The sequence below is a fragment of the Paramacrobiotus metropolitanus genome, unplaced genomic scaffold (genome assembly GCF_019649055.1).
Source record: "Paramacrobiotus metropolitanus isolate TYO unplaced genomic scaffold, Prichtersi_v1.0 Parri_scaffold0000111, whole genome shotgun sequence".
Lineage (NCBI taxonomy): Eukaryota > Metazoa > Tardigrada > Eutardigrada > Parachela > Macrobiotidae > Paramacrobiotus > Paramacrobiotus metropolitanus.
The window spans coordinates 175,078-190,883 of NW_026570331.1; the positions used below are offsets into that span (position 1 = coordinate 175,078).

Consider the following 15,806-nt stretch of genomic DNA (forward strand, 5'->3'; position numbering starts at 1 on the left):
TTTTACACTTTAATGGCAAGAACTTGAGAGAAATACAACGAATCAGAACCGTATCGCGCGCATGCAAATATTTTAGATAAGGACTATTATCCACCAACCAGTATTACTTAACGAAATTCGTCAAGGATTTAAGCAAACAATTAAATGAGCACACATTTGTCAATACCGAGAAGAAAGAAACTGTACAGCAACTCCATCGTGGCATCGGATTTGAAAAAATTCTCTACAATAAACTTTTTTTTAAATTAAAATAAATTAACATCAACTTCTTGACGGAATTTCTAGCAGGCAGGAATATCGAAGCGAACATAAGCATAAACTTCCAATAAAACTGTTAAAGGCGCAGCGATGCAACAAATTACTTTCCTGAGTCCCGCGTAACCAGCCAAGCGTGACCTTTACGTCATTATAACGCAAAAACCGGCCACCGTTTTGTATCAGAATAATGCATGACCTTTTGGTGGCCTTTTCATCAGGATATATACGAAAATCTTTTGGTGACCTTTTCGTCAGAATATATATGCATATATATATATATATATATATGCATACCTTTTGGTGACCCCTGCGTTAATTGACATCATGCAGGCTCTTGATCTCGTCTTCGTTGATCTCGTGATATCCCGCGCTGTACACCGGCGTCTTTTTCTTGACCGTTGTCTCGGTGGGTGGCGCGACGGTGGCGCCGCCCCGGCGTCCGCTGTCGGGGATGTTGAGTCCGGCGTACAGGCTGTAGATCCCGGCGGCCGTCGTTCCGGTGCCCGTCCCGGTGGTGGTGCGCGGGTGGTTCATATAGGGGACGGTGTTGGTGTAGGGGTAGATCGGGGCGGCGCCACAGGGCGTGCCGGCGCTGCCGTTGCTGCTGGTGCTGTGCAGATATCGCCGGGTTCGTCCGCCGCTGGTGTGCCCGTGACTGTGTCCTCCGGAGGCGGTGTGGTTGCTGATGCCGCCGGTGAGAGCGGCCATATTGTGGGAGATTGAGCTGGAGCGCTGGAATAGATGGTAGGTGTCGTGGTGAGCGGTTTGCGACTGCAGTTATACAAGAAACGAGAGAAGTTAGTAAGGATAACGCAAAGCGGGTTGTAGCAAAATGTAGTGCAGTGGCAACAGATATCGCGCGACGAATCGCTTATATGCGGTGGCGCCCATTCTGCTGACAGTTAGTTTTAACGGTACCCGATTGATTTAACGGTACCTTCGAATCTTTGTTCGCAAACTATTTTTTACCGTTTATTTTTTAGCGGTCTAGATACGTAGATAATGCTCTTTCGTAAAACAGTAAAAGAATATAACAATATTAGTTTTCGAAACGTAATTGAGAAGTTAACTAAGGCCTTGGCTCAAATTCGAACCGTATCTCGCTACGGTACGGTGGCTCCACTGCAAACAGCTACCTCGTGCGGTGGAGCTACCGTACCGTAGCGAGATACGGTTTGAATTTGAGCCAAGGCCTAACCTAATTATTAACTTAAACAGTGACTTTGGTTGTTTTGTTCAAATTTTAGCTATCTGCAATCTTAGTTAATTAAAAACTATAATAAAAAAATCATTATAATCTTTTGTTTGGTTAGTAATTGTAGCACAATTGACCTACGTTGAAATGAAGACAGCTAGGAGCCTATTTTCTTTGGCATCAATGAATTGATAACAAATAACTGCAGTAAACTTATAATGGCTTCTACTGCATCATGAATGCAATACTATTTCTGTATTCATATTGAAGTATACTGCAGTATGTATATGAGGAATCGGTAGCATGGGTTTCATCGCACTTGCATCGATCACCAGTCGTGCCCGCTAACAACGAATTTGTGACCTTTCTACACGCATATACCGGCACGGAGTCACGGTCGGCCCGTCCCTCTAGGCGTTTTAGCTACACCGGCACGTACACCCACTTACGCTGTGATGATGAGCATGCTTCCCGGCCTTCTCCTCGGCATACTCCCGCTGCCGGAACTCCGGGGCGGGCGCCACCGGCCGGTGGACGAACAGCGGGATCTTCTGCGGCCGATGCGCCCCGTCCATGGTGTTATGGCACAAAATGTCCAGACTGAACACCGAGCCCTCGTGGGCGGTCAGACTGCGCAGTTCCTCGTAGGAGGAGTCGACGAAACCGTCGTCGTACGTCTCCACGTAGCCGTCCTGTTTGGCGTGCGAGTAGCCGCAACTCTGGCAGAGGACCGGCGCGGTCAGTTCGCTGTCGTCGAACACGTTTTCGTCGTCCTCTTCTCCTTCCCCGAGGTCACCGGAAAGGTCATCGTTTTGCGGTTTGACGATGATGTCCGGCGGCAGACGCGGGCGGCTGCGGTGCCGGCTGGCCGCCTCCATATCGCTGTCACCTGGTAAACAAGCGGTTTAACATTTATACCAGTACAATTACAATTTAAGCGGATTGGCGTGGTTTATTTAATAATTACGAAGATTAAACTAATAATTTTTCAGTTTTTCAAGGAATTTCTTTTTATTAGTGGATCAGGGCGGTTTATTTTTCCGCTCTTGTGAAAGGAATTAAGGGAAGTGATCACGTGGGATTTAGCATACTGTATATATAGCATTAATACGACGAGTACTATTAAAATTTAATCGGTTTATTTAATGGCGGATTTATTTCCTTAATATAAAGATTATACTATCAATTTTTTCAAGTTTTCGAGGAAATTTATTTTATTAGTGGATTAGGGTGGTTTATTTTTCCGCGCTGGTGAATGGGAATTAAGGAAAGTGATCACGTGGATTTAGCATATTTTTTCTTTTAATGATCGCCTTGACCCAATTCAGTGGGGAGGGCGCCGCTTTCACTGTCATGTGCGACATGACAGGAGCATGAAAAGACAGGTGACGCGCATTTCCGAGATGCATTTATCTTCTTATTTGGATAACGTGACCACGTTGACCTTTTTCCGCTTAGTGTTATTCTTGTAGAATAATCTGGTTGTTTGCCACACATTTCGGGAAATTCACCAAAACGCCGTAAGATACAGCGGACCTGCTAATTTTACTCAAATTCTACTCAACAATGCAAAATATAAATTCCGTAACGATTGACGGTTTACCAAATTTCAACCACAAACTGTGCCAGCCATTTTTATTTATAATACGGATATATTTGGAAATAAAACGTCGATAAAGCTATTATGTCGTAATTATTAAGAAGTCGGACAAATATAAGAAAAATGAAATAAAATAAGACAATTGGAATACCACAATTTTATATGTACATGTTGTAACTTACTAGTATATTCGGGTGCGGAGCTCTCAGCATCATCCTTATACCCGGAATCCTGATCACTGAAGCTCTTGACCGACACCCGCGACACGTAAACGTCTTTTCCGGCGCCCGGCTTTCCAACCACCACCGGCACGATTACCGTCGTCTCCAGGCTGCTTCGACGCGCTACTGTCTCGCCGGCGTCCAGTGCGCCCAACGGGGCGGTCAGTGCCGGATCCGGTGGGGTACTGGATGTCGCGGTCAGCCCCGGGAAGAGGGCGGCCGCGGCAGACGGTGTGGCGGAGGGGGGCGGGGCTTTGTGCGCTGCGTTGTGCTGGGAATGAAGGGCCGCACGGATGCGCGGGATACGAGGACGGACGAGGGGCGCCGGTGGGGCAGCGGCGGTAGTTGGACTGTATAAGAAACTTATGAAGATAGTCTTGCATACATAAATTACATATCCAGATTAATTAACATTTTAAACATAGTATTATAAATGCATTTAATGCAGTTTATCGCGTATTATTGTGCCGGTTAACTTAATTAAAGCGTTCCAGGTGACTACATTAATTTGTAATTTAATTAAAAATTTACATACATCGATTACATAACTGAGTCATAACATACACAGACCTGTACATGTAAAATAAAAATGCAATTAATTTTAAAAGGTACGTTAATAATTTAATTACAAAAACTACTAATTAGTTAAACTGACAGTTTGATTTGGCAAAACTGCCGGTAAGGTTTCTCTTTGCTGCTAAAATGTTTCAACACGAAATCGTTTTGATTTACAATTGAATTCATTAGTGTTATGTTGACGAATCCCGTCCGGCATTGTCAAGTACGCTGAGTACACGTTGAAGTGCATTAGCAGAAAGAATTCAATGGAAATGCCGAGCGATGTAAACATTTCGCAACAGCCTTTGCGCTGCCGCACACCGGCTTATGGCTTGATAATCGCGTTTGCAAGCCGAAAATGCGCATGTTTATGTGTACAGTACTTCTATATTAGGTAACGTGAAATTTGACGTTTTTCGCTTTCCGGACATTTTTACAATACGAATTCGCGTGCTGGACACCAAAGACAGAGTATTTTCTGCGTTGTTCCACATCAGGAAACTAGATCTTTTGTACGTTAAGCTTGTAAAAAAACTCTAATAATCACGTAATCAATTTTTTTAAAGTTTTTGTCATGTGGAAGTGGAAGTTGGAACAACGTGGAGAATACCTCGTCTCTGGCGTCCGGTACGCGAATTCGCACTGTGGAAATGTCCGGAAAGAGAAAAACATCAAAGTACCTATCTGTAAATACCAACGGCCATCCCTACCGGCGCGAATTTAGCTTTAGTTAATTTATTCTAAATTTTTTATTCTATAAATTCATTATGTAGTATTCATATATTCGTGATACTGATCATATTCATTAAATAAATTTTAAATTCAAGATGTTTATATATGTTATAAATTCATTATACTATCAAAAATCTTATACAGCTAGGCTATATGGCTATTGGCTCTTAACAAGCGGAGCGACTCATACACACCGGCAAAGATGTATTTCTTAACCATTACTGGTTGATTCTTTTTTTAACCTGCATCACGCGATCAGCGGCCGCCCTTTCCCTGGCCGATATTACAGCCATTAACCGGCGGGTAATCACAATTTACTTTTGTTCCAGCCACACGGCGCCGTACCGGGTACATGCTCCGACACAATGCCCAAACTGTAATTACTGTCATCGGCAACACCGTGTGCGGGCGCAACACGCCGGAATGATGGAACACCAAGGTTGGTGCGTGACCTTATCAGCACCGGTAATGAAGGTATATTACGCCGGCCGGAGCACGCACGAGCGCCGCGCTCCTCGCAACAACATGCCTGGTTAAGAAAATCATTAGCGTTGATGGGGGAATTTGCGCCGTAGCTGAGTTTTATATTAGTATACACTGTATGTCGCCGGTAACGCGAGTTTGCGTGTAATTTGTACAAAATCCCTGTTGACAAAATAGTCGTCTAGGTGCGCGCGCTCGCCGGTGTCCGATTACCGGTGTAGTATATGCGGGACAATATTATTGGGAAAGGCGGTGAAATGCCGGTGTGTTGAGGAAATTGTACCGCGGCAGCGGATGGACAACACGTTGAAATAATAACTGTTTTCCAATGGAATGTTGCGCTTACACTTTCTTCGATAGGTTATGTCACATCTCGTCAATAAGCGTTATGCAATTTTTAACCAAGCAATTTCGGTCCTTTCGTGCTTCATTAAAAATTGACTTCCTTCTAGTTCGTTTAATCGGAAAATTGCGCATAAACCTCGTCAATAAGCGTTATACAGTTTTTACCATATTTAGAACAATTTCTGCTATTTTTTAAATTTAGACCGGCTCGTTTAATTGGAAAATTGCGCATAAATCTTTCCAATAAGCGTTATGTAATTTTAAAAGCAAAAACAGCTGCAGCTAACCTTTACTCGGCTCCTTATAATTATTTATAAATTTTTAATTTATAAATAAATAAAATGAATATGTTCATAAAACCGCGCCACGATTTTATAGCAAACTTATGCAGTCTTTTCTGGCGATTGTTTATAAAGAGAAACCACGGAAATGAAACGCACGCCGTATATTCTTTCCTCTCGGTTCTCTCTCAACATCCCGACCGGGATTATAAATTAATCGTAAGCCCGTTAAGTGCACCGGTAAACAGACGGAGCGGCGTCCACGGATCGATATGACGCTACTTGTAACAGCGCGGCGCGCTGCACCTGCATATGCCGCTTACGCATATACGCAGACTGCGGTAGCACATCAAGAGTCCGCTGGTTTCCGCGCTGATCTAGATAGTTCAAGGTTGATCTACATAATTAACGCAAGGTTTCCGTGTTAAGAATTTTATGTACTGTAGAAAAACACGACAGCGTGGCGAAATCATATATCAGAAATCAGCCAATCAGAAAGTGTCAACTAATACAGGTGAACGATGACAAATTACGCCTATTTACAGTGTTAAAAATGCAGCGAATGAGCTGGTTAAGAAAATCGTAAAACAGATTTAACTGAGTTATAGTTAGTTCTGCAGTTAATAAGACAGGATCGGTTACTAAGATTATGTAACAGTATCGTAAAATAACACGTAGTAAAGTCGCTGGTGTCATTGTCAAATATGTGTATAACACTCTTGTCGAGTGGGAAAGAGGAAAAAGTAAGTGAAGTGATGCAAGAACCATGGGAAACAGGCCAGGATTATGTGATATCCATGGCTCGATACGTCCTCGACGTAACACGCTTACCTAACAATTTTCCGCCGACCATTGACCGGCATACTGGCGGCCTCCGTTGAGCCAGCCACCGGGGCCGTCGTTTCCCCGTTGACCCGGCTGGCTGTATCCAGAACCTTAATCCGGTGGACGCGATTCAGTTGGCTCAGACCGCAGCCCATGACGCCAGTGTCCACGTCGACCAATCCGATACTGGCATTTCCCTCCCAAACGGAAAACTCTTGGCAAGATTATGATAAACTCTAAAGAAACTTCAGGCAGCCGTGTTGTCCAAGAAATCTAAGAAACCTAAGAAAAATAATGGCTGGGATCTTGAGAGTGTCGTCTGCGTGAAAGAATTATTACTAAACAGGATTGATATCTGGCCTCGAACACTCTGGAATGGCGGAAGTGAGCGCCTGATCGGGGAAGAGAGTGCGAGAAAGCGAATATTGATCGAGATCGAGGAAATATGGATATATGGAGTTATACAGTGTATGACTGGCATCTACCGGCAAATAGATCGATATATCGGCGCAGGTACGGTTGCACTAGGCTGTACAGATCGGCCGGATAATTGCTGGCTGCGTGTTAGGTAATGACGTGCCGGCTGCACTGCACGCGGGAAAATGTGGCTAATAGCGTCCTGTATGTGCCGGTGTGGTGGAGGACGAAACGGGGATATATTGTTTAATTGAATGTGGGGGTGCACGATGCAGCGCTGTGCCGATCAGGATGTGCTTACGGCGACTGGCTTTGTTCGTGCGGGGCATGTCATGCACCCGGCGCGCGCTTAATTGCGCGCGCTGGAATTATTTACCGGGAGGATGGGATTGTTCGGGGAATATGATGCTTTTTCGGTTAAATTGCGCACTGTCTATCATAATCTGTAGGCAATTATGGAGCTGACATTCACCGATAAAATAGCACCTTTTGCGTACAAAATGTAGGACGAAACAGGCGGGGAAAGTGATGGGGCTGTCGACTATGGAAATCCGGTTAATGCGTCTTCTTGATAAAATTCTTACTGTTAACCGTGAAAATCTAGATGCCGGTTCTCTACCTGCCTTCAAATTTCTACTCTCACTCTTATGTGTTTTATTAGCACAAAACGGTTTTTGTTCGACCATACTTGGACCGTTGGGGTTATCCGCTTGTGCGCCGTAATGATGATAATAAAAATGGAATTCAAAAAACAAAATTCTGCTTTAAAACTTTAATAATGAATTTGAAAAACAGCGTGCAACAGGGACGCATTCAAATGCGCTTAAATCGCCAGCCCAGGATGCGAACAGAGAAGCGCTTGCTTGCGCAACATACTTTACAACGCTACTGAACCACCCACCTTCTCTAGCCATACATCCCATATATGTCAAAAATGTCGAAACTTTTCATAATATTGTAATTTTGTGTTTCTATGTCATCAATCCGAAGACGCTTTATTTTTCTTCATGCGCTATATTTTTCGTTTAATGCAAAATATTTAAGGACGTGTGACCTCGATAAGCCAGCCGGTCCAACCCAGATGATCACCGAAAAACTCCAAAATCCTCAATTGACGACTAATAAGGATGTCTTGAATATGTTTAACGGTGCACTGGCATTGAATTCGGTCCATTTAATGGCTTACGTATCTGTGCATCGCAAATCCCGATTCGATTCAATAAGCCGTTACAGTGAAGTAACCAGCATTCATTTCCTGATCTGCCGGTGCATAAATTGATCCGGCACCCACATCTCTTCCCCGACCGTACAGATCGACGGATCGGCGTTCGATAATACTTGTATGCGTAACACGTATTGATCGGCATTGAGGGTAGAGATGCGTCTCATTCTCTCTCTTTCTCCTTAGCGGTGCAGGACGTCCGTTGGGATTTATCCTTGAAAATATAGCGATGTATGTGCCCACGCTGTACCGTCATTCTTCCGCTGATGGCGGGGTCATGTGAGTGAGAGCTGCCGGTGGAAGTGTGTCACGTACATGATTGCGAACACACGGCGCATGTGTTCAAGTTCGCAGAGCCGGGATTGTGTCAGACACCTGGCGCGCGTTGTCCGTTGGTCCGATGACATTTACTCGGGAAGAGGGTGGTTATTTTTTATGGTGAATTGCTGTGTTACATTTTGTTTTGTATTGCAGCACTACTGAGTAACAAAACTCACTCTGGATAACGTTCTTCCTGGCGTTTTTACATTTTAAACAAGCAATCGATAAAACGAGTATTCAAGTCACACACCATATCAAGGGAAGTGTGCCGGTACAGATACATGCCTGTCCCGTCATTTCCTACGCATGAAAAGTACAATTGACGGATTATGCCCAAACTACAAACGAAAAAATACAAATACAAACGAAAACGAAACGAAAAATACAATACCACGAGAAATGCAAATTGACGGATAACGCCAAACTCCACACTTCGGCGCGCCAGAAAACGGTTGGTGCAGTAAGGGATAATCTAACTGACGCCAGTGCGATAATGGCGAAGTGGCCATCGTTTTAATCGCAAACTTCGCTCTAGCTACATTTACGTAGAAAATTATTTACGGGACATGCTTGTACATGGTACCAAATTCGGGTGAATGCACAGCAGCTTTCGGTTTTATACCCCGTCACGGATCCAAGTTTTTTTCGAGTTTAGATAAAATGTTTCGTAACTTTCGTTCCATGATGAGACTATTGGTCGAAGTATACCTGTTTGCGACCAATTTTGGAACCTATAATTTCACCCATCCTTCTCCAATCGAAAGAGCAAAACGACTGCAAAAGCATGTTTGGAAGCGAGCGAAGAGAAGAAAAGTTCGCGTGCATGTGCAATTGTGCACGAATTTGGTGTTACAGTATGTATCAGCACACTTCCCTTATACTTCGTTTATGACCAATTATGGGTGCCGAGATTGGTGAATCGTGCAACGAAGATCACTATCTGTAGCCTGTAGAACCGGCTTTACTTCCACTTGGTATCTTCAACGGTTTTACCAAAAATTTGCATAGTTACTGTACAAAATTGAGGGATTTACAGTAACAGCCACAGCCGCTGCTCATCGAGCAACGAAATGATAGCACAAAAATAATAAACAGATTAGGCAACAAACACCACGTGGTGTTTGTATCCGTGAATTTGTGTAGCATTGGACAGAAGCTACGAGTTACATACAGCTTAGGACGAAATGGTCGCATACCCAACATCTCCACATTCAGTACGAATGCAGCGCAGTGCACTGTACCACTGAGTTCAAAATAGCCGTTTCGTACAAGTGCACTGCACCGCTTGCGTACAGAATGCTGGGTATGGGGCTATGCGACCATTTCGTCCTACATTTGTACATGTGCTTTGATAATTAATGACACAAATCTCACTGCTCTAACCATGTATTTTTTTGCGCTGCGCTTATGCAGAACTTGCCCTTTCCGAGTTACCTATGTCCCGTCAACGATTTACACGAACGAACGGCTTAAAGATGTGGCTCAAGACATTAACCGGTGTACAACAGCAGAAACGTCATACAAAAAACCTGGCACGTTGGCGACGATAAATGCCTCCCGGAAGTCGCAGCACGGGTTAAAGCAATTTTCAATGCAAATCTGACTACACTACCAAAGTATAAGGTTACATAAGATGTGCTAGGCATGTATCGTTCCCCACAGTAATGTTATGTTTATAGGATGTGAAGTGGCGAGATTACCGTAAAACTTGCCAAATATAACGCTTTTTATGATGTCGCATGACAGTATCAACTAACCAAGCGTTGGCGGTGCGATTGTAAGTATTTGTTTATGCAGAATAAGGATTAAAGTAACGGCCACTAACCTCGTTCAACCGTAATAAAGGAAATTGCAACATTTCTGCAAGGAATATTTAAAACCGGGTGCAGCGACTAAGATGTCGCATACCGTGGACGCGGTTTTTACTGGCGATATTGTCGCATTATTTCCGAAACTTTCTTTCATAGTTTCTTTCTTTCATGTATCCTTTCATAGTTTTCTTTGCCATATCATTGGTGCTCCCTCTGGTATCAATGGAAATCCATGAAGAGCACCGCGACAATATTCGGTTAGCAGTATTCGGTACGCGCTGCCCACCATTTATACAACGGTATTTTTTCGCAGGAAAGTTCGGAAATATTTCGCCAGAAAAGCCAGATTCCACGGGGCGGGAGCGACTTGGCAAGCCGGAGAAAACCACCTGACGGAAACGGCTCCCAGCGAACTGGGAGCGCTGTGCGGAACAATACCGATGAGCCGAAAGGAAGCTCGCATGGACTACCATCCGCCTCCACCCATACCCAATGCAATGCAGCGGATTGACATCGACCCGGAATTCGATGCAGCTGTTAAATGGCCGGAGTGTCCGTCCATCAAGCTGATTCGCGACCAGGGACGATGCGGATCATGTTGGGTACGCTTCGGGCTTATGGTCTTATCCATATTGCATTTACCTCTACAACCATTTTGCTTTCTTTGCCTAACCAATCCCTCGCTGTCCCGTTAATCATTACCTAACAGTGCATGGTTTATACAGGCTTTCGCCGGCGCCGAGACCCTTTCCGATCGCTATTGCATCGCTAGCGGCGGAAAACAGACCAAAATCTTCTCGCCACAGGATATTCTTGTATGCAGCGGTGGTCAGAATCGGAATCACTGGTAAGTGGCAGGCTGCTACAGACAGCCAACAAAATACAAAAAAAATTAAAATTATTACCAGGAACGAAATACGCTTGGTTGTTTTCAGCCAAGGAAATCGAGCTCGTGCTCCGTACGTTATGGCGGTTAGCGATGGAATCGTGTCGGGCGGAGACTATCAGAGCGGATCGGGCTGTCTACCGTACACAGCCTACACGGCCGCAGCTGTTGCCAGTACGTCCACCAGTCAGTGCCAGTCGAAGTGTACTACAGATCTGGATTACTTGCAAGACCGATCCTACGGTAAGCCAGTTATATTTCAATGAGAATTCCGAACGCATAGCAGTTAGATTCGATATACTGCCTAGAATGACCTTTCCAGACAGTACCGTAAAATCCTGAGTTTTGTTTGTTTGTTTGTTTAATGGGCTTATAATGTCTGCGACGATCAGGTGTAACCTGCGCGAGGCCGAAGACTGCTCTCATCGGAAAAGGCGTTCGCCTAGCGAAAGCCTTGCACAAAAGAAAAAAAACCGTAAACACTAACAATTCAGAGTACTCTGTAGTTCAGAGGTAGCAGCGATTATCAAAATGAATAAAACGTTTAGTCCATTTTGAGTCCATCCATTTTACGGCAGTTAGTGATGTATCAAAGCAACGGATCGTTGCGTACGACTCTTCCGAGAGTAGTGTTAGCACACTTTGACGATCTTTGCATTCCGGACATTTTTACACAATTTAATCATATTAAATTTTGTAAAAATGTCCGGAATGCAAAGATCGTCAAAGTCTGCTAACTACTCAGGATTTTACGGGTCCATATTATGGATTCGCGTACCTACACCAGAGGCACGGTATTCTCCGCGTTGTTCCACATGACAAAACTTTTCAAAATTGATTTTGCGATAATTAGCGCTGTATACGAAGTTGCACTCGAGATTACTGAAAAAGATATCAGGTTTTTTTAATGCGGAGCAACGCAGATACCTGGTGTCCGGTACGCGATACCGTATTGAGAAAGTGTACGGCATGCGATAAGCGTCGAGGTATTACGCGTACTGAAACGCTGCTGCCCGAGCTGGAATCACTCATTCAGCTCTTCGATTAATTTAATAATTTTTAGCGTGTCTTATAACAGTAATTTGGCAATAGGGTCCTCGTGGTACGAAATGGGAAACATTTTTAACAATTACTATAACGTGGTCGGAGGCGGCGCTGCGGCCTCCGTCAACAACGAAACGGTGGTCCGGCAGATACAGTACGAGCTGATGACACGCGGGCCGCTGACAGTGCAGATGAAGATCTACAACGACTTCTTCGCTTACAGCTCAGGTGAACCAGTCGATCAGTGTGGCACTTCATTTCGCGTAAAACCGTTCGTCCTTTGTAGGAGTATATCAACACGTTACCGGCGGCTTTGCGGGAAACCACGCTATGAAGCTGATTGGCTGGGGAACGGAGAACAGCACCGATTACTGGCTGATCGTCAATTCCTGGGGTCCGAACTGGGGCATGAACGGTATGGTCAAGATCCTGCGCGGTGTGAATCATCTGGACATTGAGGAATACCTGGTCACCGGGATGGTGGATCCCGGTTTAACCGCGACAGTGGACACCTCTACGTGCAGCTTGACCCAGTGCCAAGGACGGCTAGATTTTGCCTTGGCGGCCAGCAATGTTTGCTCCACCAGCTATTGTGCCTGCTACCGTTTCACATGGAAGTGGAACGAAACAAACAATAACTGGGACAAAACACAGACTCCGCAAGTGGTCAGCTGCGAGGAGGGGCAAGCTTTTGATGCGTCGGGTACGGTTTTGGAATGTGTCGATAAAAATTTGTTACCGGCTTGCCACACACCAACGCTGGCTCCAACAACCAGCGAAGTGCCATCAACAACAACAACGACGACGACAGAAGAGCCAACGAGGACAACCTCTTCGTCAACCACCACAACGACGACGACAGAAGAGCCAATGACGACAACAACCACGACGACGACGACTACTACAACACCGACCACCACAACACCAACAACTGTACGCACGTCCACACCCAGCACAACCGTAACGCCGGATACAACAAGTTCCACAGCCGCCCCGACGAAATCCATTACAACGAAGACGACTACAAGCGTATCCACTAGGAAACCCACCACAACTGTCACGACGAGAAAACCCACAACGAAAGCTAAGACCACTACCAAACTTCCGACTACCAGACGAAAAGCAAAAGGGTCTCTACAACGCCGGTAAATTCCTTACTGTAGCGACTGGTATTCAACGTTGGTGTAATACTATCATTACTATACACCTACTGCTTTACCGTGAACTTGAAATTTTTGCTTAAAGGGTGTCCTATAATGTATTCAATCTCAACGCTGTTGCATAGAATGATTATGCGATGTGAACTCTTGGATATTGAACGATTCCACTGTCATTCACATAAAATAATCAATTAAAATTTAGAAAGTTCTGCAATACGCTACTGCGAGTAAATGTATTGGAAACGTGCACGTGCAATGTATGCATTGTGTTGTCACCATGTGAATAAAGTGACATACACAGTACCATTCCAATTCCCCAAAAATAAATTTTAATTTCACTTCTCAAAACCCTTCCCATTCCATGGTTGCACACACTGATTTTAACATGACAATTATCCTCAGTGTTTCTCATTTTGTCCGTTAGCAAGTTCCCTTCCACCACTTTTCGTACAGGGCGGCAATGGAACCATCGGCTTTCAGCTCCTCAATCAGGCGAGATAATGTCAATTTCCACGGAGACGACAGCGGAAGAGCCAGGCTGCTACCTAAACAGTTTACCGCACTCGATTTTATTCTGTTAGTTTCTTAGTGGAATTGAGTACACAAGAATAACCAATAGGGCGGAAGCAAACTGCCACTGTCGAAAGCATAACCAAGCAAGTATGGGTTTAGTCAAATATTAGAAATAGTATTCAATAATCCATTTATAAATAATTTAGCCACATCCGGAATAAAGAATAGGCTTAGTTTTTGTGGAAATCACAGTGCCCCATCGGTAATTTATCTTGTATTTTAAAAGGGCAAAGTCGATGAACAAGTAAAGCTGCCGCTAGTACTATCGGCACAGTACAATTTGTAGATCCTAATGCATTCACAGAAAAATTCCTACAGTGTTATTACTGCGATTATTGCTAGCAGTGTACCTTTCACGGTGGAATTCCAGCGTTCACCAAAACCGATAACCATAGTATCGCAGGCACGGCCCATGACCTTTACAGATGCAATGAAAAAGCAAGAGAAATTAACAAACTATGCAAGCAGATAGCAGATTCGTTTTCCGTACAATTATTCGAAATAGCAACGACGTACGAGATGCTCTTTTGTAGCCATTTCGAATACAATAACTACTTTTTAACCAAAACGTTTTATGTTTTATAAGTGCCATATGATGTGCTTCAGATACTACGTACTGCGTAGTTTGTGTACGACAGTACGAGCACAATCGTACAGTACGATACGAGTATTTAATTTACTGCTTAAAAATATATAATCCCTACGTCTATAAAATGCAATGCTCGTTCCCAAAAACGACAATGATGTGTCTAACAAATGATGATGATGGATAACTATGATGTGGATAACTATTAATTCTACATATAAGACTTCCGTACGTAATTTTAGTATGTAATAATTACAACCTTTGAAGTGGCACTGTGATGCCGTTAACTTACATATTCCGCCGCTAGCTTCTCCATGATAAAAGCGAACGTCCCATTGTAATTCTGAACGCGCTCGATGCCTTTCTCGTAATCATTCACAAACGACTGCTCTGGATGGGCTTCCATGAATGCCCACATTCTTTTGAAAGGTTCAGCTTGGCTGTTTTTGAAGAAATGGCTTGTTGAGCCACCGGCGACGATCCCATATTGTATGGCCGTTTGTCTCGACAGTTCGTACACGTTTGCGAAAGGAACTGCCGCCACAAACACAGTACTCATTATTTAATCGTCTTAAATAACACCTTGTAACAAGAGCTCGGTCGGAGGAAATTTCATCTGTTTCATTTTTTTTACATTTTAACCATTGCTAACTCTAAGTTACCTTATATGGTTCTAGTGTGTTTATAATCATATACAAGTTCCCTTCCACCACTTTTCGTACAGGGCGGCAATGAAACCATGCACTCGTATGCATTTACTTAGTAATTTTCCTTCCGCGTCTACTTGTGGTTTCTTGTAGAGAATGGCGAGGCCATGATCAAAAAGCGGCGGAGTAAAATCAACAACTTCGGTTCGTTCTTTCGTTACAGGAAAAGACGCCAAAGCAAGGTCTGCTTTCTGTTAATCAGCGATCATTAATTGTTTATAGTTGTAGTCCATCTTTTGTTTTTGCTAGTATTGACGGAAATTTTCTTACCTCCTTTATCAGTTCGCCGATCATTCCCGTCCACCCACCTACTGAAAGTAGAATACAGAGCTTTAACTTGCAGCCGGTCAGATGAAATTAGCTTTTTCGTTTAAAGATCACTATGTCGATAATATCAATGTGTAAATTATAGCACTATTCTAAGCTGTTTTGAATTTTCCAGTTTTAGACATTGGTGGCGATTGTCCAAACCTTCATCTTTCTGAAAAAAAGCAAAACTAGGTAGTGTCAGAAAAGCAAACGCGTATACACACTACGTCGCATATCCAAATTTCAATTTGCATTGACTAATAATCCAGATT

General features: G+C 43.9%; 3 protein-coding genes across 3 annotated transcripts; 1 reads left to right on the top strand and 2 right to left on the bottom strand.

The window, feature by feature from the left end:
• Position 1: 1 nt before the first annotated feature.
• Positions 2-7,001, bottom strand: LOC129597887 (uncharacterized). Its single transcript, XM_055495585.1, has 4 exons — positions 6,505-7,001; positions 3,236-3,624; positions 1,903-2,342; positions 2-1,029 (listed from the first exon to the last, which is right to left on the bottom strand). The coding sequence occupies exons 1-4, from the start codon at positions 6,651-6,653 to the stop codon at positions 571-573; spliced, it is 1,437 nt and encodes a 478-aa protein (XP_055351560.1). The 5' UTR covers positions 6,654-7,001; the 3' UTR covers positions 2-570.
• A 3,372-nt stretch (positions 7,002-10,373) lies between these two features.
• On the top strand, positions 10,374-13,654 carry LOC129597900 (uncharacterized). Its single transcript, XM_055495601.1, has 6 exons — positions 10,374-10,526; positions 10,583-10,871; positions 10,995-11,116; positions 11,205-11,398; positions 12,248-12,427; positions 12,486-13,654. The coding sequence occupies exons 1-6, from the start codon at positions 10,438-10,440 to the stop codon at positions 13,346-13,348; spliced, it is 1,737 nt and encodes a 578-aa protein (XP_055351576.1). The 5' UTR covers positions 10,374-10,437; the 3' UTR covers positions 13,349-13,654.
• LOC129597901 (glutamate receptor-like) lies at positions 13,498-15,700 on the bottom strand. The gene is made up of 6 exons (XM_055495602.1): positions 15,697-15,700; positions 15,496-15,536; positions 15,278-15,416; positions 14,811-15,052; positions 14,283-14,349; positions 13,498-13,904 (listed from the first exon to the last, which is right to left on the bottom strand). Exons 2-6 carry the CDS (start codon positions 15,517-15,519, stop codon positions 13,780-13,782), a joined length of 597 nt encoding a protein of 198 aa, XP_055351577.1. The 5' UTR covers positions 15,520-15,536; positions 15,697-15,700; the 3' UTR covers positions 13,498-13,779.
• Positions 15,701-15,806: the final 106 nt, after the last annotated feature.